Source organism: Macrotis lagotis, chromosome 3, assembly GCF_037893015.1.
Source record: "Macrotis lagotis isolate mMagLag1 chromosome 3, bilby.v1.9.chrom.fasta, whole genome shotgun sequence".
NCBI classification, from domain to species: Eukaryota; Metazoa; Chordata; class Mammalia; order Peramelemorphia; family Peramelidae; genus Macrotis; species Macrotis lagotis.
In genome coordinates this window covers 173,986,823-174,004,395 of record NC_133660.1, presented here as the reverse complement: position 1 = coordinate 174,004,395, position 17,573 = coordinate 173,986,823, and the positions used below count along the sequence as shown (strand labels likewise).

Below are 17,573 nucleotides of genomic sequence, written 5' to 3'. Positions count from 1 at the left end.
TTCATATTAGCATATTATGTTTGCAAAGTACTTTCTATACATAATTTCATTTGATCTTCGTGAGTAAGGATACTTACTTTCACCATTTTTCACATAGGAAAGCTTGTAAGTGATTTACCCCTAGTCATTTGAACTCAGCTAATGGGTTCAAAATATTATTGAAACCCAAGTCTCTTCTTATATCATGTCTCTGCTCTGCCCCTCTTACTTTGTCATTCTAAAATTTAAGTGATTGAACCATGAAAATAGACATCAATATAAGCATTTCCTAACTAATACTTTTGACAGATGTTCTCCAACAACCCCATCAACACATATGATCAAAATCCAATGAAGCATTGTGAAAAATTCTGAGGCAACTAGGTAACCTAGTGAAGATTTGAGTTTGAATCCTTTCTGAGATACTTCTAAGCTATGGGACTTATCAATCAAGTCACTTGTTTTTCCTTTGCCTCATTTTCCTCATTTGTAAAATAGATATAATAATAGAATGTACCTCACAGGGTTGTCATGAGGATCAAATGATAAAGATTTGTATAATAATATACCAGGCTATTTGCCTGACATACAGATTAAATGGTATTAATGAACAGAAGTAAGTGGGTGTGGAGTGGGTAGAGAACTGGAAGGGAGAAACACAGATGTAAATTGGTATTTGTTCTTGGTGTGTTTCTGTAGAGGGTAGTATTACTGGTAGAATTCAAACACAAAGCATCAGTCTACAAATCTAGTGTGTTTTTTATACTATGTGTTCTCTATCTGGGATTATTTCTGAGTGGAAGTCTTTTAGAAACCCTCTTAACTAACTGAATTTTGCTTTTGTTATTTCTATGAATTGTCTATTGGCTTTAAATAAGTGTTCCAGGGAAAACTCACTTGTGCTTTGGAGTATTATAGTAGCCGGAAAAAGAAATGTTGGATGCTGGTTCCAAGGTGTACCAAATCTCCATATAGAGTAAGACTAGAAAGACTCATTCCTCAGACCAAAGGGGTGTGTGTGTGTGTGTGTGTGTGTGTGTGTGTGTGATACTGGGTTGGGGGAATACCCCACATTATTTGAGGAAGGAACTAATTCCTAGGAAATTGAGACCCACGAGGGAAAGAACAGATGTTCAGCAGATAGACATATGTTCCAAAGCCAGTTTGCTAAGAAAAGCATCTTAGGTGATGGTCATTACTGATTCTCAAAGTCTGCTGAAAATGGAGGTCCCATCTGTGCTATGTAACCTATGTGAACTAGGAGGGAAATTCCTTGACCTCTCTGAGTTTCTGTATCCTCATCTTTAAGACTAGGAAGTAGGATTAGATGGGTTTTTTGGTTTGTTTTTTGCTTTTTTCAAGGGAGTAGGGTTAAGTGTCTTGTCTAAGGTCACATAGCTAGGTAATTATTAAGTGTCTGTGGACAAATTTGCGCTTAGGTTCTCCTGACTCCAGGGCCAGTGCTGTATCCACTTTGCCACCTAGTTCCCTGGATTAGATTTTCTTTAAGGTAGCTTGCAATTGTAAATCTGTAAATCTTCTAATCCCATATGGGCACCAGAATGGTGCTCTCCTTGCTATTGCCATATTACTTTATTTGGGACAATCTTGTTCCTATTGATGAAGACAAGATCCAAGGCCAGGTTAAATTTAAGAGATATAGTTAGTGCTTCCTTAAAATACTTGTATTCTAAGGGTTTGTTAAAATCCCCATCACCAATAAACTCTGGAACTTGGCATCTTTACTAAGCTTCTGAAAGAAAGCCAAACCAGGTTTTTCCTCTTGGTTTGGAGGATTGTAATAAACCCTGACCATAAGGTTCCCCTTGAAACTTAACCCAGAAATTTTTTTAGCCACTGCTATCCTCCTACTTCCTGAATGTGGGAATAAGTGCTTGAACAAAATTTTCCTTTATCCCAATTTGTCCTTTCTGAATAGACTATATACTCTTGTATTCTATTTCAACATACTACCATAATGCCTATCAAAACAGACCTGTCTCTCCAGAAAGTGAAGTATTTCAATCTTATTGCTAATTTCCTACTTTTCCTGTGTTTGTTTTTCAGCAAATAACCAAAGCTTCTGAGACCTACTCTTGTTGCCATCTCCTTCACTTGAATTCTTTTGTTTTCAGTTTTCAATCCCAGAAATACCTTTTATTCAGAATCCCTTTCATACTTAGGCTTTGTTCCCCACATAGTTTATGGTCCACAGGACTCAGTAATAGGTCATGTATGGGCATCTTTAAAGTTTAAAAAGTATTCCCCTTCCAACCTTCCACAATAACCCTTTGAGGTAAGTAATTCAATTCTCAATAAACTCCTTTTACAGTGCATTTGAGGGATACTAGGACTCAGAGTGAAATGACTTGCTTAATATTACCAAATGAATAATTTGTTGAATTAAAAAATCTATATTAGCCACCATATGAAAGGCTTCCTTTGACACTTGACTCAGCTACCATAATCTCTTGTTCTCTACGGTCCTGCTATTTTTATTCCAGGCTCTGGCAGCTTCTATCAAGTCTCAAGGTCTTTTGAACTCCTGGGCTGATATAATAATTCCACCCTTTCATTTTAAGTACTTTTCTTTTCCCTCACACCCTCTTTTTTTATTAATCCAGCCCATTACATTGTTCCCCATGTTGGACATGACCCACTAACCAGGAGCAGCTTCATTCAGGTTTGTTTATTGGTGTGAAAGTCATTGAAAAGTCTTTGAAAGTCATTGAAAGTTAATAAAAGGAGCCTTATCTTGTCTTCATACAGCAAGAAATGTACAATAAGGATATTCTAGCCCTTAGCTTTTCTGGACACTCCTCTCACCTCTACCTCATCTCCATATGGAAAGGTACCTAGTCATTAGGACAGGACAGCATGACCTGCATAATCTTTAGAAATTGACCCTACCTTGGCAAAACTTTTTATATTCTTAGATGACCTTAAATGAAGAAAGCAAAGGCTTGTTAGGTCCAGGAGACCCCTTTGTCTTCTTTTGGGGAAAGTTAATCCATGTTGCAGGAAAAAGAAAGGAAGCGTGGGGAAAGATGTCTTGGGGGACAGGAAAGGGACATGAGTTTAATGCTGATGTACATGTTTTAATCCTATCAGAGAAAGTAGAAGCTTTTTTAGTGAGTCAGCATTCATTAAGTGTCCAGTACGTATTAATTATTAGCAGCTTGGAAATACCTTATTTTCTCCTCATAACATCTTTGGGATGTAGGAGCTATTAGTATTTCCATTTTACAGTTGAGGAAAGTGAGGCAACCACTGATTAATTCATGTGTCCAGGGTCACATGCTGGATTTGAACTCAAGTTTCTGTCTACTCTATCTACTGCAGTGCCTTCCCTTCCTGTTATAAGCCAGATTTACTTATCTTCTGTTTCTCTCCTTACATTAATTTACAAACTTACATGATTGGTGCTGTGGATAGAATGCTGGGCCTGGAGTCAGGAAGCACGGAGTCCAAAAATGGCCTTGCGCACTTATTCACTGGGTGACCCTGGACAAGCCACTTTAATCTCTGTTTGCCTCAGTTTCCTCATCTGCAAAACAGAAGTAATAATAGCATCTACTTCCCAGGGTTTTTGTGAGAATTAAATGAGATAATTTTAAAGTGCTTAGCACAGTGCCTGGCTATCATCATCATCATTATTATTGATTAGATCATTTTGATTAATCCTTCCCTTTCTCTTCTCTCAGTCATATTTTTAAAATTAAAAAATTGACATTTTTCATCACTTTCATAAATATCAACAAGACAAACAATACAGGCAATGTTTGACAGCCACTCTTTCCACCCCCTCCACCCCCCATGATTGGAAACAAACCCCTGACTTTTTCAAATACTGAAATTTGAATCATCACAACTAAAGTTTGGTTTTGCCACATCTATTTGTGTATGTATTTCACTTAACCTGCTTCAAATTTAACTCTCCCCCCCCCTTCATTTTGTATCCTTGGATAAAAATGATTTGTGTGATCTTTATTTCTTACTTTAACATATTGTCTTTCTCATGACAGGTTGCTGAATGCTATAAAGCCAGGACTTGTAAAAAAGATCAATAGATTGCCCACCCCCATTGCAGGATTGGTGAGTATCCTGAAATGTGATTTTTTATTCCACTATGACTTTGCCTTATGTGGGACAAAACATGATGACTTCAATGTTTGGCTGCAGTATTTAATGAGAGAGTAGTATCTAATACTTTGACTATAGAGGAATCTAAAAATGTAGGATTGGAAGGAACTCTGCCTTAGTGATAACTGAATCTTGACTCAATCTCTTCCTTTTCCTTAACATGAATATTCATTGCTAGAGAGATGAATTTGTTTCTGTGTGATCTTTTTAATTTAGTTGCATTTGTGGATGAATTTTAGCCTCATTGAAGGAAGAACTTAACTAAAAGATAATCTTGATGAATTATGGTTTTCACCGGGGTTCAAAAGACAAAAATGCTTTGCACAGAGAATTATAACAAATACTATTGTCATTGACTGATAGAAATTCTAATGGTGTGCTGAGTTAATACAATGTTGTAGTGGGCATTCTACTTAATCATTCATTCAGTTTTAACCATTCAGCAAGCATTCATTGTATACTTATTGTGATTAAGAGTCCGGTGCTAGACCCTTTAGGAAACACAAAGTTTAAATAAAACACAGTCTCTCTTTTCATGAAGTTTAAAGTCCAGGTTATTCTACTTTCTAGAACTTAATATTATAATATAAAAAGAGGGTAGCATCTACTTCAAGGAATGAACACTAAAGAAAAAACAGTTTAAAATGATGTGTTAGGTTCCTAACTTGGAGTGAGGGAAATTATTTTTATTGCTTTAGAATCTTGAAACTATAGAATTAGAAGGCTTCGGGAAGCATCAACTCCAATCCCCTTCCAAAGCATTAATTCCATCTATGATATCCTGGACAAGTGATCACCCTTCAGTAGTAAGGAACACATTACTCCCCAAAATAACCCATTCTACTTTTGGATCTCTTTAACTTTTAGAAGGACTGAATCCAAATCTCAAATGTTCAGAAAACAAATGGGAAAAGTGTCAAGAATCTAGATAGGAGGTAGACTTTAACTGTTGTTGATGAATCTATTAAAGATAAAATGATTACTAATTAAAGCTAAATTCATTCCCATGTGAACTTAGAATTCATTTCCATTTTGTCAGTGAATGACAATGAAATAATTGTATAGAATTTCTTATACAAGTTTGCACTGATAATGTATTTGTATCAGATAGTTATATTGCTATATGGATTGAGATTTGTTTTTTTTTAAGTTTGTTATATAATTTTCAATTCTTCTCAAGACCCACTTGCATTAAGATTAAGGATGCCTTTTCTGATATTGTAGCTCATAATCACTATTGGTGTTCTTCATAGAGTGATTATTGATTTATAAACAGATAGAGTCCTAAGGAAGATTCTGCTAGCTTCTTGGCAGGTCCCTGTGTTTCTCTCCTCTTTTTCTTGATTTCCAATACAAACATTCTTTAGCTGATCTGGGGATTCTGATAGGATGCCTATGGAAGATGGGTGTCCTCCAATTTCCCAAGATTCTGAGGTTCTCTTCTATACAAGAGGAGTGGTGAGGTGATCAAGATTAAGATGAAGATAGAGTCTGATAGCTATGTCCTACATCCCAAGCCCCGATTGATTTTTTTTTGCAGGGTTTTGAATGGGATGTTCCCTTCTTTGCTCAGTTTTTTTTGGGTTCCATAGTTTTTATGTCAGCTTCCATAAACCATTACCAAGGACTTCACTCAGTCCCTCACCTAACTCAAAACAGGTTTCCTGTACAATATTACTGAAATTCATCCTGTGACTTTCAAGGGTTTTTCATACTTAATCCAAAGTCTTTGTTTAAGTGAGACATTTTCTCACCTGATAAATATAGATAAAATGGGAGAGAAGGCGATGACTTTGTTTCTGTCTTTATTAATTGGATACTTATTTTTTTATCATTTATACTTTAGTTAGTTTAGAAGCTGCATTAAAATGCCATAATTCTTTTCTTTAAACTAATGCAATCTTTAAAACTGATTATTCATGTTGATTTTCTTAAACTATTAATAGCATAATTGAGCTGAGGTTGATTCTGACAATTTCCAATTTTCATCAGTCATATGTGTGACTCAGTCTAACTCTGAGACCTAAACTATTTAAATAATTTATCTATAAAGTTGGTACCAACCCTGTGAAATATGAGAGGGGAAGAGGGAAAGTATGTTTGAGGGAGACACTAAAAGAAGAACTCCAGAACCAGAGTTAAGGGTAATGAGGGTCAAGAGGAATTAGATGTACAAGATGGACTAAAAGAAGACCTTAGTTCAGATTGGGCAACCCTGAGTAAGTCACTTTACCTCTCTGGAAATCAGTTTCCTTTTCTGTAAATAGAGGGAACTGGGCCTGATAATTCCTTTAGGCTCTAAATACATGAGCCTATGATCATTATGCTGTTTCTACTATCTTATAAAATATGACTCTTTATATTTTGAAACTGGTTCAGGACAAAGGAACAGTTGCTAAAAAAAAAAGCATTTTTGGAGGAATCAACTGTTCTTTTTGCCCATCTGAAAGTTGAAATCTCTTTTCTTTCTTTCACTTTATATTTTCCTTCCTTAAATTACATCTTGTCTCTTGATTGATATTTTCTCTTTCAACCTGCTGCCTTTCTGATGCATAGTGTTTTATGTAATAACCTTATATTCTGGGGTACTGCAAAGCCTTACCATCTTCCATACTACTGGATCCTTAGGTTTTCCTGGTTCAATTATCAGCATTTGCCCTTCTTATATGTGCTTTCTACCTTGGCACTGGCATCTGCTCACCACTGTAAGCTGTAGGATGTCTGGACCTGCAGATCAACCATTTCAATGTTGATATGTAGTTAAAGTGTGAATTCTTTCAATAGAGGGATGATCTTACTGAAATACTTTCTAAATGTATTTGAAGTACCTGATACATGACTGATCACCAGATAAGTGTTAATTACTTTTTATTAAATAAATTCATTCAATCATTCATTCACATGTGAATAATAAAATGAAGACAATTGAAGATAAATTGATCTTTTGGCCAGACCCATAGCAATTATTATTATTATTATTATTATTATTATTATTATTATTATTATTATTAACTTTGTCAGCTAGAAATGACATTAAGACAATTAAGTCTATAAAAATGTGAATTGGAGAAAATAGAAAAACCAAGGATTTCTTTACAAAAGAATTTTTAACATAGTGTGCTTTTATATAGCAAACCCTTAATTCATTTAGTAATTACCTTTTAATTCTATTGAACATTTATTTTACATAGATTTTAGGAATGCATCTATTTTTACATGAGAAGTGACATTGCATAATGGATAGAGTACTATAATTAGCTTCTAGAAGATCTGGCTTCAAGTTCTGCCTCTGGCACTTGTGAGTTTGTCTCCAAAACCCTCACAGGTGAATCTCAGATTTCATACCACATGAGAACTGTGTATAGTAGTAGGAGTTTTCCATTTTGTCAATTCTTATCCTAATAAAGTCTTGAATCCTTCACATACTCATTGTCGGACCTGTCAAATGATGTAATGCATATATGAATCTATTTATCATTCAACAAGAATTTGTTTATTAAGGTTCTGTTTAAGACTTATAAGTTAGACAAAGGATAATGTTCTATAGATGCATATAAATGAAGTTTGAAGTTTTATTGTTGTGGGTGAAGGTATGCTAGGCAATATAAAGTTGTTTTTTTTTCTTTTTCCAAGTATGCTTAATTCATTTGTCAGCTTGGACAAATTGGACAAAATTTGACATCTTGGACAGTTTCAATCATTTTACTAACGTTCCTTAAAGAATAATTTTCTGTTTCAAGATAAGAGAATGTTACCAAGGCTTGCTTTTGTCAATTAACAAGCATTTATTAGTTAGTCAGCTGCTTAAGTGCCAGACCCTAGGGGCTGTTTATATTCAATCATTTTGTCTGACCCCTTTATGGTTATTTCTTGGCAAAGATACTGGAGTTTGTCATTTCCTTCTCTAGGTCATTTTATAGATTAAAAAAAACTGAGGCAAATGAAATTAAGTGACTTCCCCATGTTCACCCAATGTCTGAGGGCAGATCTGAACTCAGGAAGATGAGTCTTTCTGACAACAGGCCTGGCACTCTATCCACTGAGTCACCTAGGTTACCCCTAGGTGCTGGGAAAAGATGAAATTACATATATGAGATATAAATGGTGATATTTATGTATGTTATTATGTGGAAATATATACCAAAAATACAAAGCAATTATTTATATTGGGATAACACTAAATATAGGGGAATTTTTCTACTGATGCTTAATAATCCAAGACCAGAGAAGGGGGTGATATTTTAAGTGATATTTTAAGAAAACAAAGTGCAGTACTTGAACAACTATGTCTTTTTCTCTCTTTTTAAACCTTTGCAGATAGTTTTGGAGTTAACTAGGGATTTGGGTCAGGTTAAGTCTAGATATAAGTTGTGGCTATGGAAATATAGGAAATCTCCAATTTCAGGCTCCTCAGCCAGAGGAAATAAGGGGATAAGAAGTGAATGATCAATCATTTAGGGTGCACCATCAGACTTCTAGCACAGTCTATCTGTTGTCAGAGAGAGGGACATGTTATTGTTGATTGTGATGGTGAAAATTATCACCATCAGTAATATCTGGGATCTAAGCAATTGAACTAGGTGTATATTCCCTATGCCTGGACACCATGTGAGGCTCTTTAGAAGTGTGACCTAACTGCTTTGTGGAATTGAGAATGCAATCTGTTTAGATAACCCAGCTGTTTGATTTGAAGATAAATATAAAAGCACGTTTAAAAATAGTGATTCCAAATTATAAACACATGGAGACTTAAAAGCTAGGACTAAATATATTTTAGCCTCTGGATTTAACTATGGTTGCAGAAAATTCAGGGGTGAAGGTGTTAAAGCAAAGTAGTTGAAAATCATTTCCTGGCAACAAAGCTAAGCCCTGAGTTCAGGGTCTGTGTTTCTTCTTTAACAATTGTTGACATCTGAAGCTGGGTAAGGGCTGTATGCAGATGCTTGCATTCTTTGTTAGGTGTTAGTGATGCTATTAACTGTGGCCAGAGAAAGACAGCCTCAAAGAAAGCCTTGGCCTTGCCAAAGAATTAAAAATGCTACCCTCCTGAGGGCCAAGTCTCAGAAGGTTGCACAATAAAACCACGAAGCTGGAACCCCAGTTTTAGCATCAGAAAAGAGCATCCTGAATTTTGTTTCATCTTGGAATGTTAGACATTTTTGTGAAAAGAACATATGTACAAAATGCTTGCCTATGATCCCCTTCTTTGACTTAATTATCTTTTTCTTGTCCCAGATGAGATAATTTTCTTTATCATTGAAGATGGTAGCAAAAAGTGGGACCTTCCTTTAGATTCTAATTGAACTGGTGCATCTCCCTCCCTCAGTCCTTCCTTTCTAGGCTTCCATTAGAATTTTGCCATTTCATTGGGGCATTTCTAAAAGAACAACAGGCATCTTAGTCTTATAGAATCTTAGAGGGTTTTTTTTTTGCTTTGTTTTGATGTAGCAAAATAGAGGTCATATGATCTGATTTTCTCATTTCATACAATGGGTAAAAATGAAGTCTTCCTTTAGAAGTTATTCCAACTCCTACCAGAACTTAGATCTCCTTACTTCTAGTTATCACTTTTCCTTAATCCAAATGTAGAATTATTTTTTTCAATAAATAAAAAATCTAGCTTCTCTTCTTGCTGCTTCTCAAATAACCCTATCTATTTCTCTCCCCACCCCACTCTCCTTACTCCCAACTCTTAAAAAAGAAAGCAAAACTGCTCCAAACCTGTATAATCAAGAAGCAAAATCCCTATATTGATCATGTACAAAAAATTGTGTCTGAGTTTATCATCTAATAAAAGGTACCATGATTTTATCCTGAGACCTCAGAAGGTACTGCTCAGTTCAGTTTCAAATGAAGTTCTTTTTAAATGAAGATATTTTAGTTTAAAATGTCCAAACTGAAAATTCAGATTTAAATTCATTTTGTCAAGGTGGTTGTACTCAAACTGACTACTCTGTAGTGTGCTTGAAACAGCTAGGCAAGGCCAGCTGGTGGGTCATTGGCTAGAGCACTAGCCCTGGAGTCAAGAAGACTATAGCTCAATTCTGACTTTAAGACACTTAGAAACTATATGGCCTAGGCAGATCACTTAACCCAAACTATCTTTTAAAAAAAGAAACAAACAAAGATACAATTATCTTTAGGAGATGAACCTTTCTCTTTTCTCCATTGGCCTCTTCTTTCCTTTCCTTTTTTTAAAGCAAAGTCTCATTTTTCAAGAATCATTCTAATCCTACTAGTTAGTTAGTTTGGCCCTGGTGGAATTGCCAGTGCCACAGAGTAAGGTAAAAAATATCAACACAAAAGTGGCCAGTGGTAGACAACTCTTCCAAAGTGAGGACAAAATCTTGATTTCCTTCATATCATTCTAAACTTGGCTACTTGGTCACCCAAACCCACTCAAGAATGTCTTTTTTGGAAAAGTGACTGCATTTTTTTTTTAGTCTAAAAGATAGAGTTACAAAACAGATTGCTTGCAATGGGATTTACTGAAAAGAATTCAAAAATAACCTTCCAGAAAACTCTTGTGTACTTAAGGAAGTTGATATTTGCTTGGCTTTATGAAAGCAAGAACAGTGGTAGTTTGACTGTTGATCAGAGATCAGAGAAAGGCAAGAAAAGAAAAATAATGAAATTTGAGAAGACATTACCATATTTGAAGGAAATGTTAAATTCTTTAAGAGTTAGTGTGACATGCAGGTTGGAGAGCTGGTCTTGGAGTCAGAAAGACCTAGGTAGAAGTCTTGTCTTTGATGCATTGTGGCTGTTTGACCCTGGGCAAAAAACTTAACTTCTCTGAGACTTGGGTACCTTTTATGTTGCACAGTAATTGGGAAAAGGGAGAGACCTCACTGAGAGTTTTCATACCAAAGAAAATTACAGGTCCTGTTTGATAGGGGGGAAAATATTTAAAACCATTTCTTGTACAAACATTAGGATAAAAGAATTTGCTCAAAACTGAATAATTGAAAAGAAAATTTTCAAGTAAAGTCCAGGTTTTTAACCAATAATTTATTAAAGTCTTACTGTTTGCAGAGTCCTGTGCTATTTTCTGGGGAAGATTCAAAGTTTGGGTAAAGCAGCCCCATCATCAAGGAACCTGCTTTCTGTTGGGGGAGAAAATAGAAACATATATCATTGTAATATGTGTTATTATACAATGGAGTTCCCTTACCCCAAAACAAAGGGGCTACATAAGAATAGAGAGGAAGATTCATGATGGATTAGGAATACTAAGAAAATTTGATGGAAGCTTTTGTGTTGGGCTTTAATCTCTTTCAGAAATTACATTTTTGTGTGGTCAGTTTAAGTTGAGTTTCTCCAATTTTCTTTCACCCCACCAGAATTCCAGTAACAACTGTGACATTCCCACAAATGCTCATTTCCAACATCCCACCCTAGAAAAAGGAAGCTATGTAACTTATTTGACATTGGTTGTGTGCATTGCCACTCACAGGTCTGGTACTATTTTCTTCTTACTTCCTTGTTCTGAAAGCCAATTTAAAGAGTGACATAAGGGGCAGCTAGGTGGCACAGAGGATAGAACACAGGCCCTGGAGTCAGGAGGTCCTGAGTTCAAATTCAGCTCAGACACTTAATAATTACCTAGCTGTGTGACCATGGGCAAGTCAATTAACTCCATTGCCTTCAAAAAAAAAAAAAAAAAAAGAGTGGCTTTAAAAAAATAGAGCAGAGAGAGAAAAAGGGAGAAAGAGATAAGAGAGACTGAGATGGAGACAGAGAGCAAGGTATGAAGGTAGAGGTCAACATACTCCATTCAAGCCTGTAGTTCATTGCCGAAACTCTATCTTGAAACAATTTTTTTTTTTTGGTTTTTGCAAGGCAACGGGGTTAAGTGGCTTGCTCCAGGTGACACAATAATTAAGTGTCTGAGGCTGAATTTGAGCTCATGTCCTCCTGACTCTAGGGCCAGTGCTCTATCCACTGCAATACCTAACTGCCCCTGAAACACATTTCTTGGACAATTGAGGTAAAGCTTTCTTCTAACTTTAACAAGGGATATTTGTAAATGCTTAGCACATAAGTGTCTAATAAACTTACAAATTATAAAACAAAAGGGTCACAAGAATGGAGAGGAAGATTCACTTTCCCCACCCTCCCCATTCACTGAAATTTCAAACAACCAACACAGGAAGGAGGGATTTTTTTCTTTTTTTTTTCTTAAGGAAAAATTTATGTAACCCCAGTTTTTGATACAGTCATTATAAGTCCTAAGTAGTTCTATGATTCTCTCTCTGTGAACTCCTTGTCCTATTTTGGAAAGATCAGTAAAAACTGGAAGGTAAGTAGTACTGTATAAAAAAAAAGAATTGCTCCCTTCTGGCAATGGAAAATCCTCAGCCCTTGTGAGGTAATATAGATAAAGCTGAATTTAATGACAGATTTTCTCTCTCCTCCCCCTTGGCACATCAGGAGAAAAATTTTACCCTCTCCCTCCAAAAAAGGATGTCTAGTTTTGAGTTGTGGAACTTGGCCCTAAAGTTAGTCTCAAATGGAAAAGATGTTTAACTCTAAAGCAAGCAAAAATACAGGAGTAGAGATAGAAAATGCAGCATACCTTGGAGTCTCTGCTCCTCTTATCATTGTTGACTTCGGAGGGATGGCTTAGTTCTTGATTTCTTGACATTCTTAATCAGTGTGGTCATTGGACTTTTATACCCAGAGAGATATGCCCACCCACACAATTTATAACTAGAAAAGTCTTAGTTCATACAGTGAATTCAAAAATGAAACAGTTGGCAGAAAAAAAAGTAGCTCCATTCAGTTAGTTGGACAGGTTTGGGGGAATTCCAAAGCTTAGTGGAGCATTCATGAATACATAGATTCGTGTTTATGTGTATGCATAGATATATTATCCATAATACATGTAGACACACATAATTTAAAATACATTATCACTAATGTTCCCTCATCAAAACTCTATGTAACATACATCTTTCTTTCATCTTTTCTGAGCATTTCAGAGAATTCAGTGGCAGCTTCCCATTCTTGTTATTTCCCCCCCCCCCCTATGAACGTTATTGTGTCTGCGGTTATTTGTTTGGCTCTTTTACTGTTTGAATCAGACAGTCTTTGAGTCATAGCACTGAAGTCTTGTATTTTCTTGAACTCTGACCCTTATGATTAGAACTTCAGTGGTAACCAAATCTACTCCCTCCTCCTTCATGCCAGCTAAAGTCTTGTTTCCCATTCTCTGTTGTTCAGTTTTGCCAGAAAGAGAACTAGTCAGTCCCGAAGAATGGAAGAGAAAGTGAAGACCTTCCTAGACTATTAGGCTATTATTCTGCCACTCCTGTTTCTTAAGTGTCTATTATTGATTTTTCATTGATTTTTGTGGTCTGTGTGAAACAATCTCTCACTTTTATTCTTTAGAATGATACCTCTTGAACTTAATGTTTTTCAAAAGTTTGAGGAGAAAAAAAAAGCCATGGTTCAGAGGAAGAAATATTTGTGTGAAACAAAGTATGAAATAAATAAACAGCAAAACTAATTGCACCTTTAGATAATAACTATCAAAAGTATTTATTAAGTATTTACTATGTGCACTGGTGATACAAAGATAATACAAACTCTTGCTCCATGGAGCCTAACATTCTAATTGATGGATAACATCTAAATAATCTCAGAAAATGAAAGATATGCTTGTGTTTGTGTGTGTGTGTGTGTGTGTGTGTGTATCCAGTGGTAATGGAAGATAATATCAGAGAGAAGGCATCAGTAGCAGAGGGTTAGGGAGGATGGGAAAGGTTTTCTGTAGAAAGAAATTGAATCTTTAGGGCCATCATCTTCAGTTGTGCTGATCAAAACCCTGACCTGGACCCAGATGACTCTGGAGGAGAAAGTGAGGCCAGTGACTTTGTACAATCCTCCTTCAGTTAAATCCAATTCACTTGCATGTTATGGCATCACTTCCCTGATGTCATGGTACTCTTGAAGAACAAAGGACAAATAACATGAAAACTATTAAAGCTAGGAGGAGGACAGAGGATGAAATTAGGTCCAGGTATGGAGGGCAGCCAGGACAAAACCATGGAGTAAGGAGTTGGAATGTGGTAAGTAAAGAATGCTATGTAGATGGGGAAAGACTGAGAAGGTAAAATGGGGCCAGGTTGTGGAAGTTGTTAAATGCCCAACTGAGGATTTTGTATTTGATCTTGGAAGTAAGTAGGAAACCATTGAAATGTATTGAGAAGTTGGGGTGGCATGTTAATTGACACATTAATTCAAGCTATTCAAATACTAAAGAGGATATTTAAATAATTTGGCCAGTTAATGAGAAGATGGGACTCATTGGAAAAGATTTTGATGTTGTAAAAGATTGAAGATAAAAGGAAAAGGGGGTAGCAGAGGATGAGATAGTATCATGGAAATAAGGAACATGAACATGGACAGACTGTGGAAGATAGAAGTGCCTGGTCTGCTATGGTCAATGACATTATGAAGAGTTGAACATGACTGAACAACAATGACATAATTAAGTGACATAATTAAAGCTACATCAGGAAAATCATGTTGACATCTGAGAGCAAGAGAGATTGGAATAGGGAGAAATTTAAAGTGGGGAGAGTAGAAGACTCTTGAAGTAGTCTAGGTGAGAGGTGAGGAGAAGAGATGTTACACAGGCAGAAAAAATAGGATTTGACAATAGATTGGATATGAGATGTGGAAGAAGAATAGAGTCTTGCAATATTGAAAATCTACGTGATTGGGGATTGGCAATGCCCTTGGTAATAAGGACATTTGGAAGAGAGGAGGGCTTAGGGAGAATACTAACTCTATTTTGGATAAGGCATCCAATTTCAAATATCCAAAGGACAGTTGGTAATGTGGGAACTGGTGATCAGAAAAGAGATTATGGCTAGCTAATTTTAGAACTAGGAATTTGCACCAAGATGTCAATCAAAAATATTTATTGAATATTTGCTACGTGTAGGTATTGTTTCTGGAAATTAGTATGAAGCTAGCAAAATTTAGACCTAGAGGGAAAATTTACCCACTTAGGTTGAAATGCTAAACATGTTATTGACTATTTTTGAGGGCAATAATTTGAGAAATCAATCGTTTTAATTTTAAACCCCAATGATCTGAATCAGTCTACAATGACTAGAAACATAATTTTCTATATCACTCACTGTTAATGCTTTTCACTGGTCCTGGGCTGCAGTTTGTAGATTGTAAGTGCTTGAGGATAGGATTTTTTCTTGGTCTTTGTATTCCTGTTAATTAGTACAGTATCTAGAGAACATATAGTAAATTCTTTATAAATGTTAGTTGAATAGAATTGAATTCAGGAAGCCAACTAGAGACTCATTCTATTCATTGTCCAGAGAAAAATCTACATGAGCAGAGGTCTGCATTTGTAAATTGAGGTATGAATCTGTTTACCTAAAATCAATCATTTTTCCTCTCTTGTTTTCATGGTCCTCTGTGTCTCTGCAGAGGTGGAAGGTTATATATAGCAATTCTGTAAAAAAGTTTTTCTTTTCTAAATTTTCCTTCCTGTCAATGAAAAATAGCATTCTGTAAGGAAAGAAACCACTTACTTCTGCCTTATCTTTTGTTTAACAGAATGTAACAGAGCTTATAACATGACATCATCAGTTCCTTACACTTTCCCCTTAGGAATAAATCCCTTTAAGAACTCTGTGGAAGAAAAAAATAGAAACTGAAAGTCTAAACTGAGGTTGGGCTTTTTCTCTTCTTAGTTATAGCTGCTCTAAAGAAGGACCTCTATAGGATTTTAATTTACACCATGTACAAATAATGTGTTTGTGCAAAAAGTTTTATCATTAGGCAATAGGAAAAAAACAGTTCCTCAAACAACACCTCAGTGTGTAGTCAATGCACTGTATGAAAATGAAGCACAACATGCTGTGTTTCTGACAGCAGTTCTCCTGAAAACTGCCTTCAGCTGAGATTGTTTTTGTAGGAAGTTTGTCTTGGCAGGCAAATTCTGGAGAACTTGCAAGACATCTAGTTGGTAATTAGCTGGCTGCCTGCAGGAATTTTCAACCTATCCTTATTTCCAAATATATGCAAAAATGTGTCCTTCCCTCTAATTTTTTATGCAAGACAAAATATTTCAGTTTCATTTTGATTTTAAATTAAGGCTTACCACAATTTTAATTTATGCATCCCAAAACCTTGCATTGGTTTGACTTAAAAGAAAATTTCAACACAAGTTTTAAAAAAAATCTAAACCACAGATCATAAAAGGAAATAGGAGAATAACAGATATTCATTAAAACTATTAAATAACTTTTAGTAATTAGCTTGCCACATGTTGCAGCCTTTATATTAAGAATCTGTGGATAAACATATTTTCTGTTCTTTTGATAGGATTAGAGAAGAATGAAAGAGTGGGAGATTAGTGTGATGCTTAACTTGAACCTCTATTAGTATTTTTACTAATGCCACAGAATGTCTCATGTGAGGAATAAAATGATGTCAAAAATGGGAGCAGAAATGTAATTCTTAGTAAGAGCTGAATTTTTGTCACATGAAATGAAATGACCAAATGTAAATAATGTTCTTTAAAGCTTATAGCTTGATCTAGAATTAGGAAATTGAAAAATATTAAGGAACCTTAGAAGTCTAGTCCAACACACAATTTTACAGATGCAGAAACCAAGTTCCAAAGTGGGCGACTTACCCAAGGTCACACAAGCTCCTTACTGGCAGAGCCAAGACTAGAGTTCCAGCCTCTTGATTTTCAGTCTAGGGTTCTTTAGATCACCTCATGATGTCTCTCTTGCTTTCTCTCAAAATTGTGAAGTAGGTCCTCAAATGGACTTCACTGGGGGATTTTACTTCTTTCCTCAAGGGCAGCAAGATTCTCCTCCCTCCCCAATAGGTGTGGTCATTAGCCTCTCCTCCAGTGAGTTCCCTTTTATTGCAGTAGCATTCCAACTGCTAAGGAACTGCTTTGGCTTCTCCGTCTGTGAACAGCAGTCCGCTCTTGGCCAGAGGAGTGTGTTTACTATGATGATGACTGCTTCTGGAAAGAAAATGTAACAAAGATCTGGATATTGTGTTTGGTACTGAGTTTGACCAAACCATGAAAAGCATCCAGCACATCTTGAATATGGCTGTGTTGATGTTTGTGGATGCAGTTGAGAATCTCCTGGGGTAAGTAAATCTCAAAAAATAGAAATTTAGGTTAGGGAAAAGGGAAATCACTTGTGCTTTCCTATTTGGTACAGAATGTTAGGTAGTGGCACTGATAGCAAAAAAACAAGTTTGAATTTCTTTCCAGAGGACAACATTTTCCCTGATCTTTCTTCAACTCTGTTGGTTCTCATTAACTTTTCTGTCATACAAAGGGAGAACAGAATTCCTTAAGGAGGTTAGCAAGTGAATTATATTGGTCAGAATAAGGAAATTAAAAAATAATTCTCTAAAGAATGGGGTGTATCTTCTGCAAGAAATTT

General features: G+C 35.8%; 1 protein-coding gene and 1 long non-coding RNA gene across 6 annotated transcripts in view; one reads left to right on the top strand and one right to left on the bottom strand.

The window, feature by feature from the left end:
• Positions 1–17,573, top strand: part of LIMCH1 (LIM and calponin homology domains 1) — a 374,176-nt gene that overhangs the window by 176,153 nt on the left and 180,450 nt on the right. For all 5 annotated transcript variants that reach the window (XM_074229536.1, XM_074229535.1, XM_074229538.1 and 2 more), the window contains exon 3: positions 4,005–4,074. In XM_074229536.1, coding sequence (XP_074085637.1) covers positions 4,005–4,074 — 70 coding nt within the window. The remainder of the gene's footprint in view (positions 1–4,004; positions 4,075–17,573) is intronic.
• On the bottom strand, positions 7,145–16,978 carry LOC141517978 (uncharacterized). Its single transcript, XR_012477038.1, has 3 exons — positions 16,796–16,978; positions 11,149–11,228; positions 7,145–7,560 (listed from the first exon to the last, which is right to left on the bottom strand). It is a non-coding gene; the product is annotated as an uncharacterized LOC141517978 (long non-coding RNA).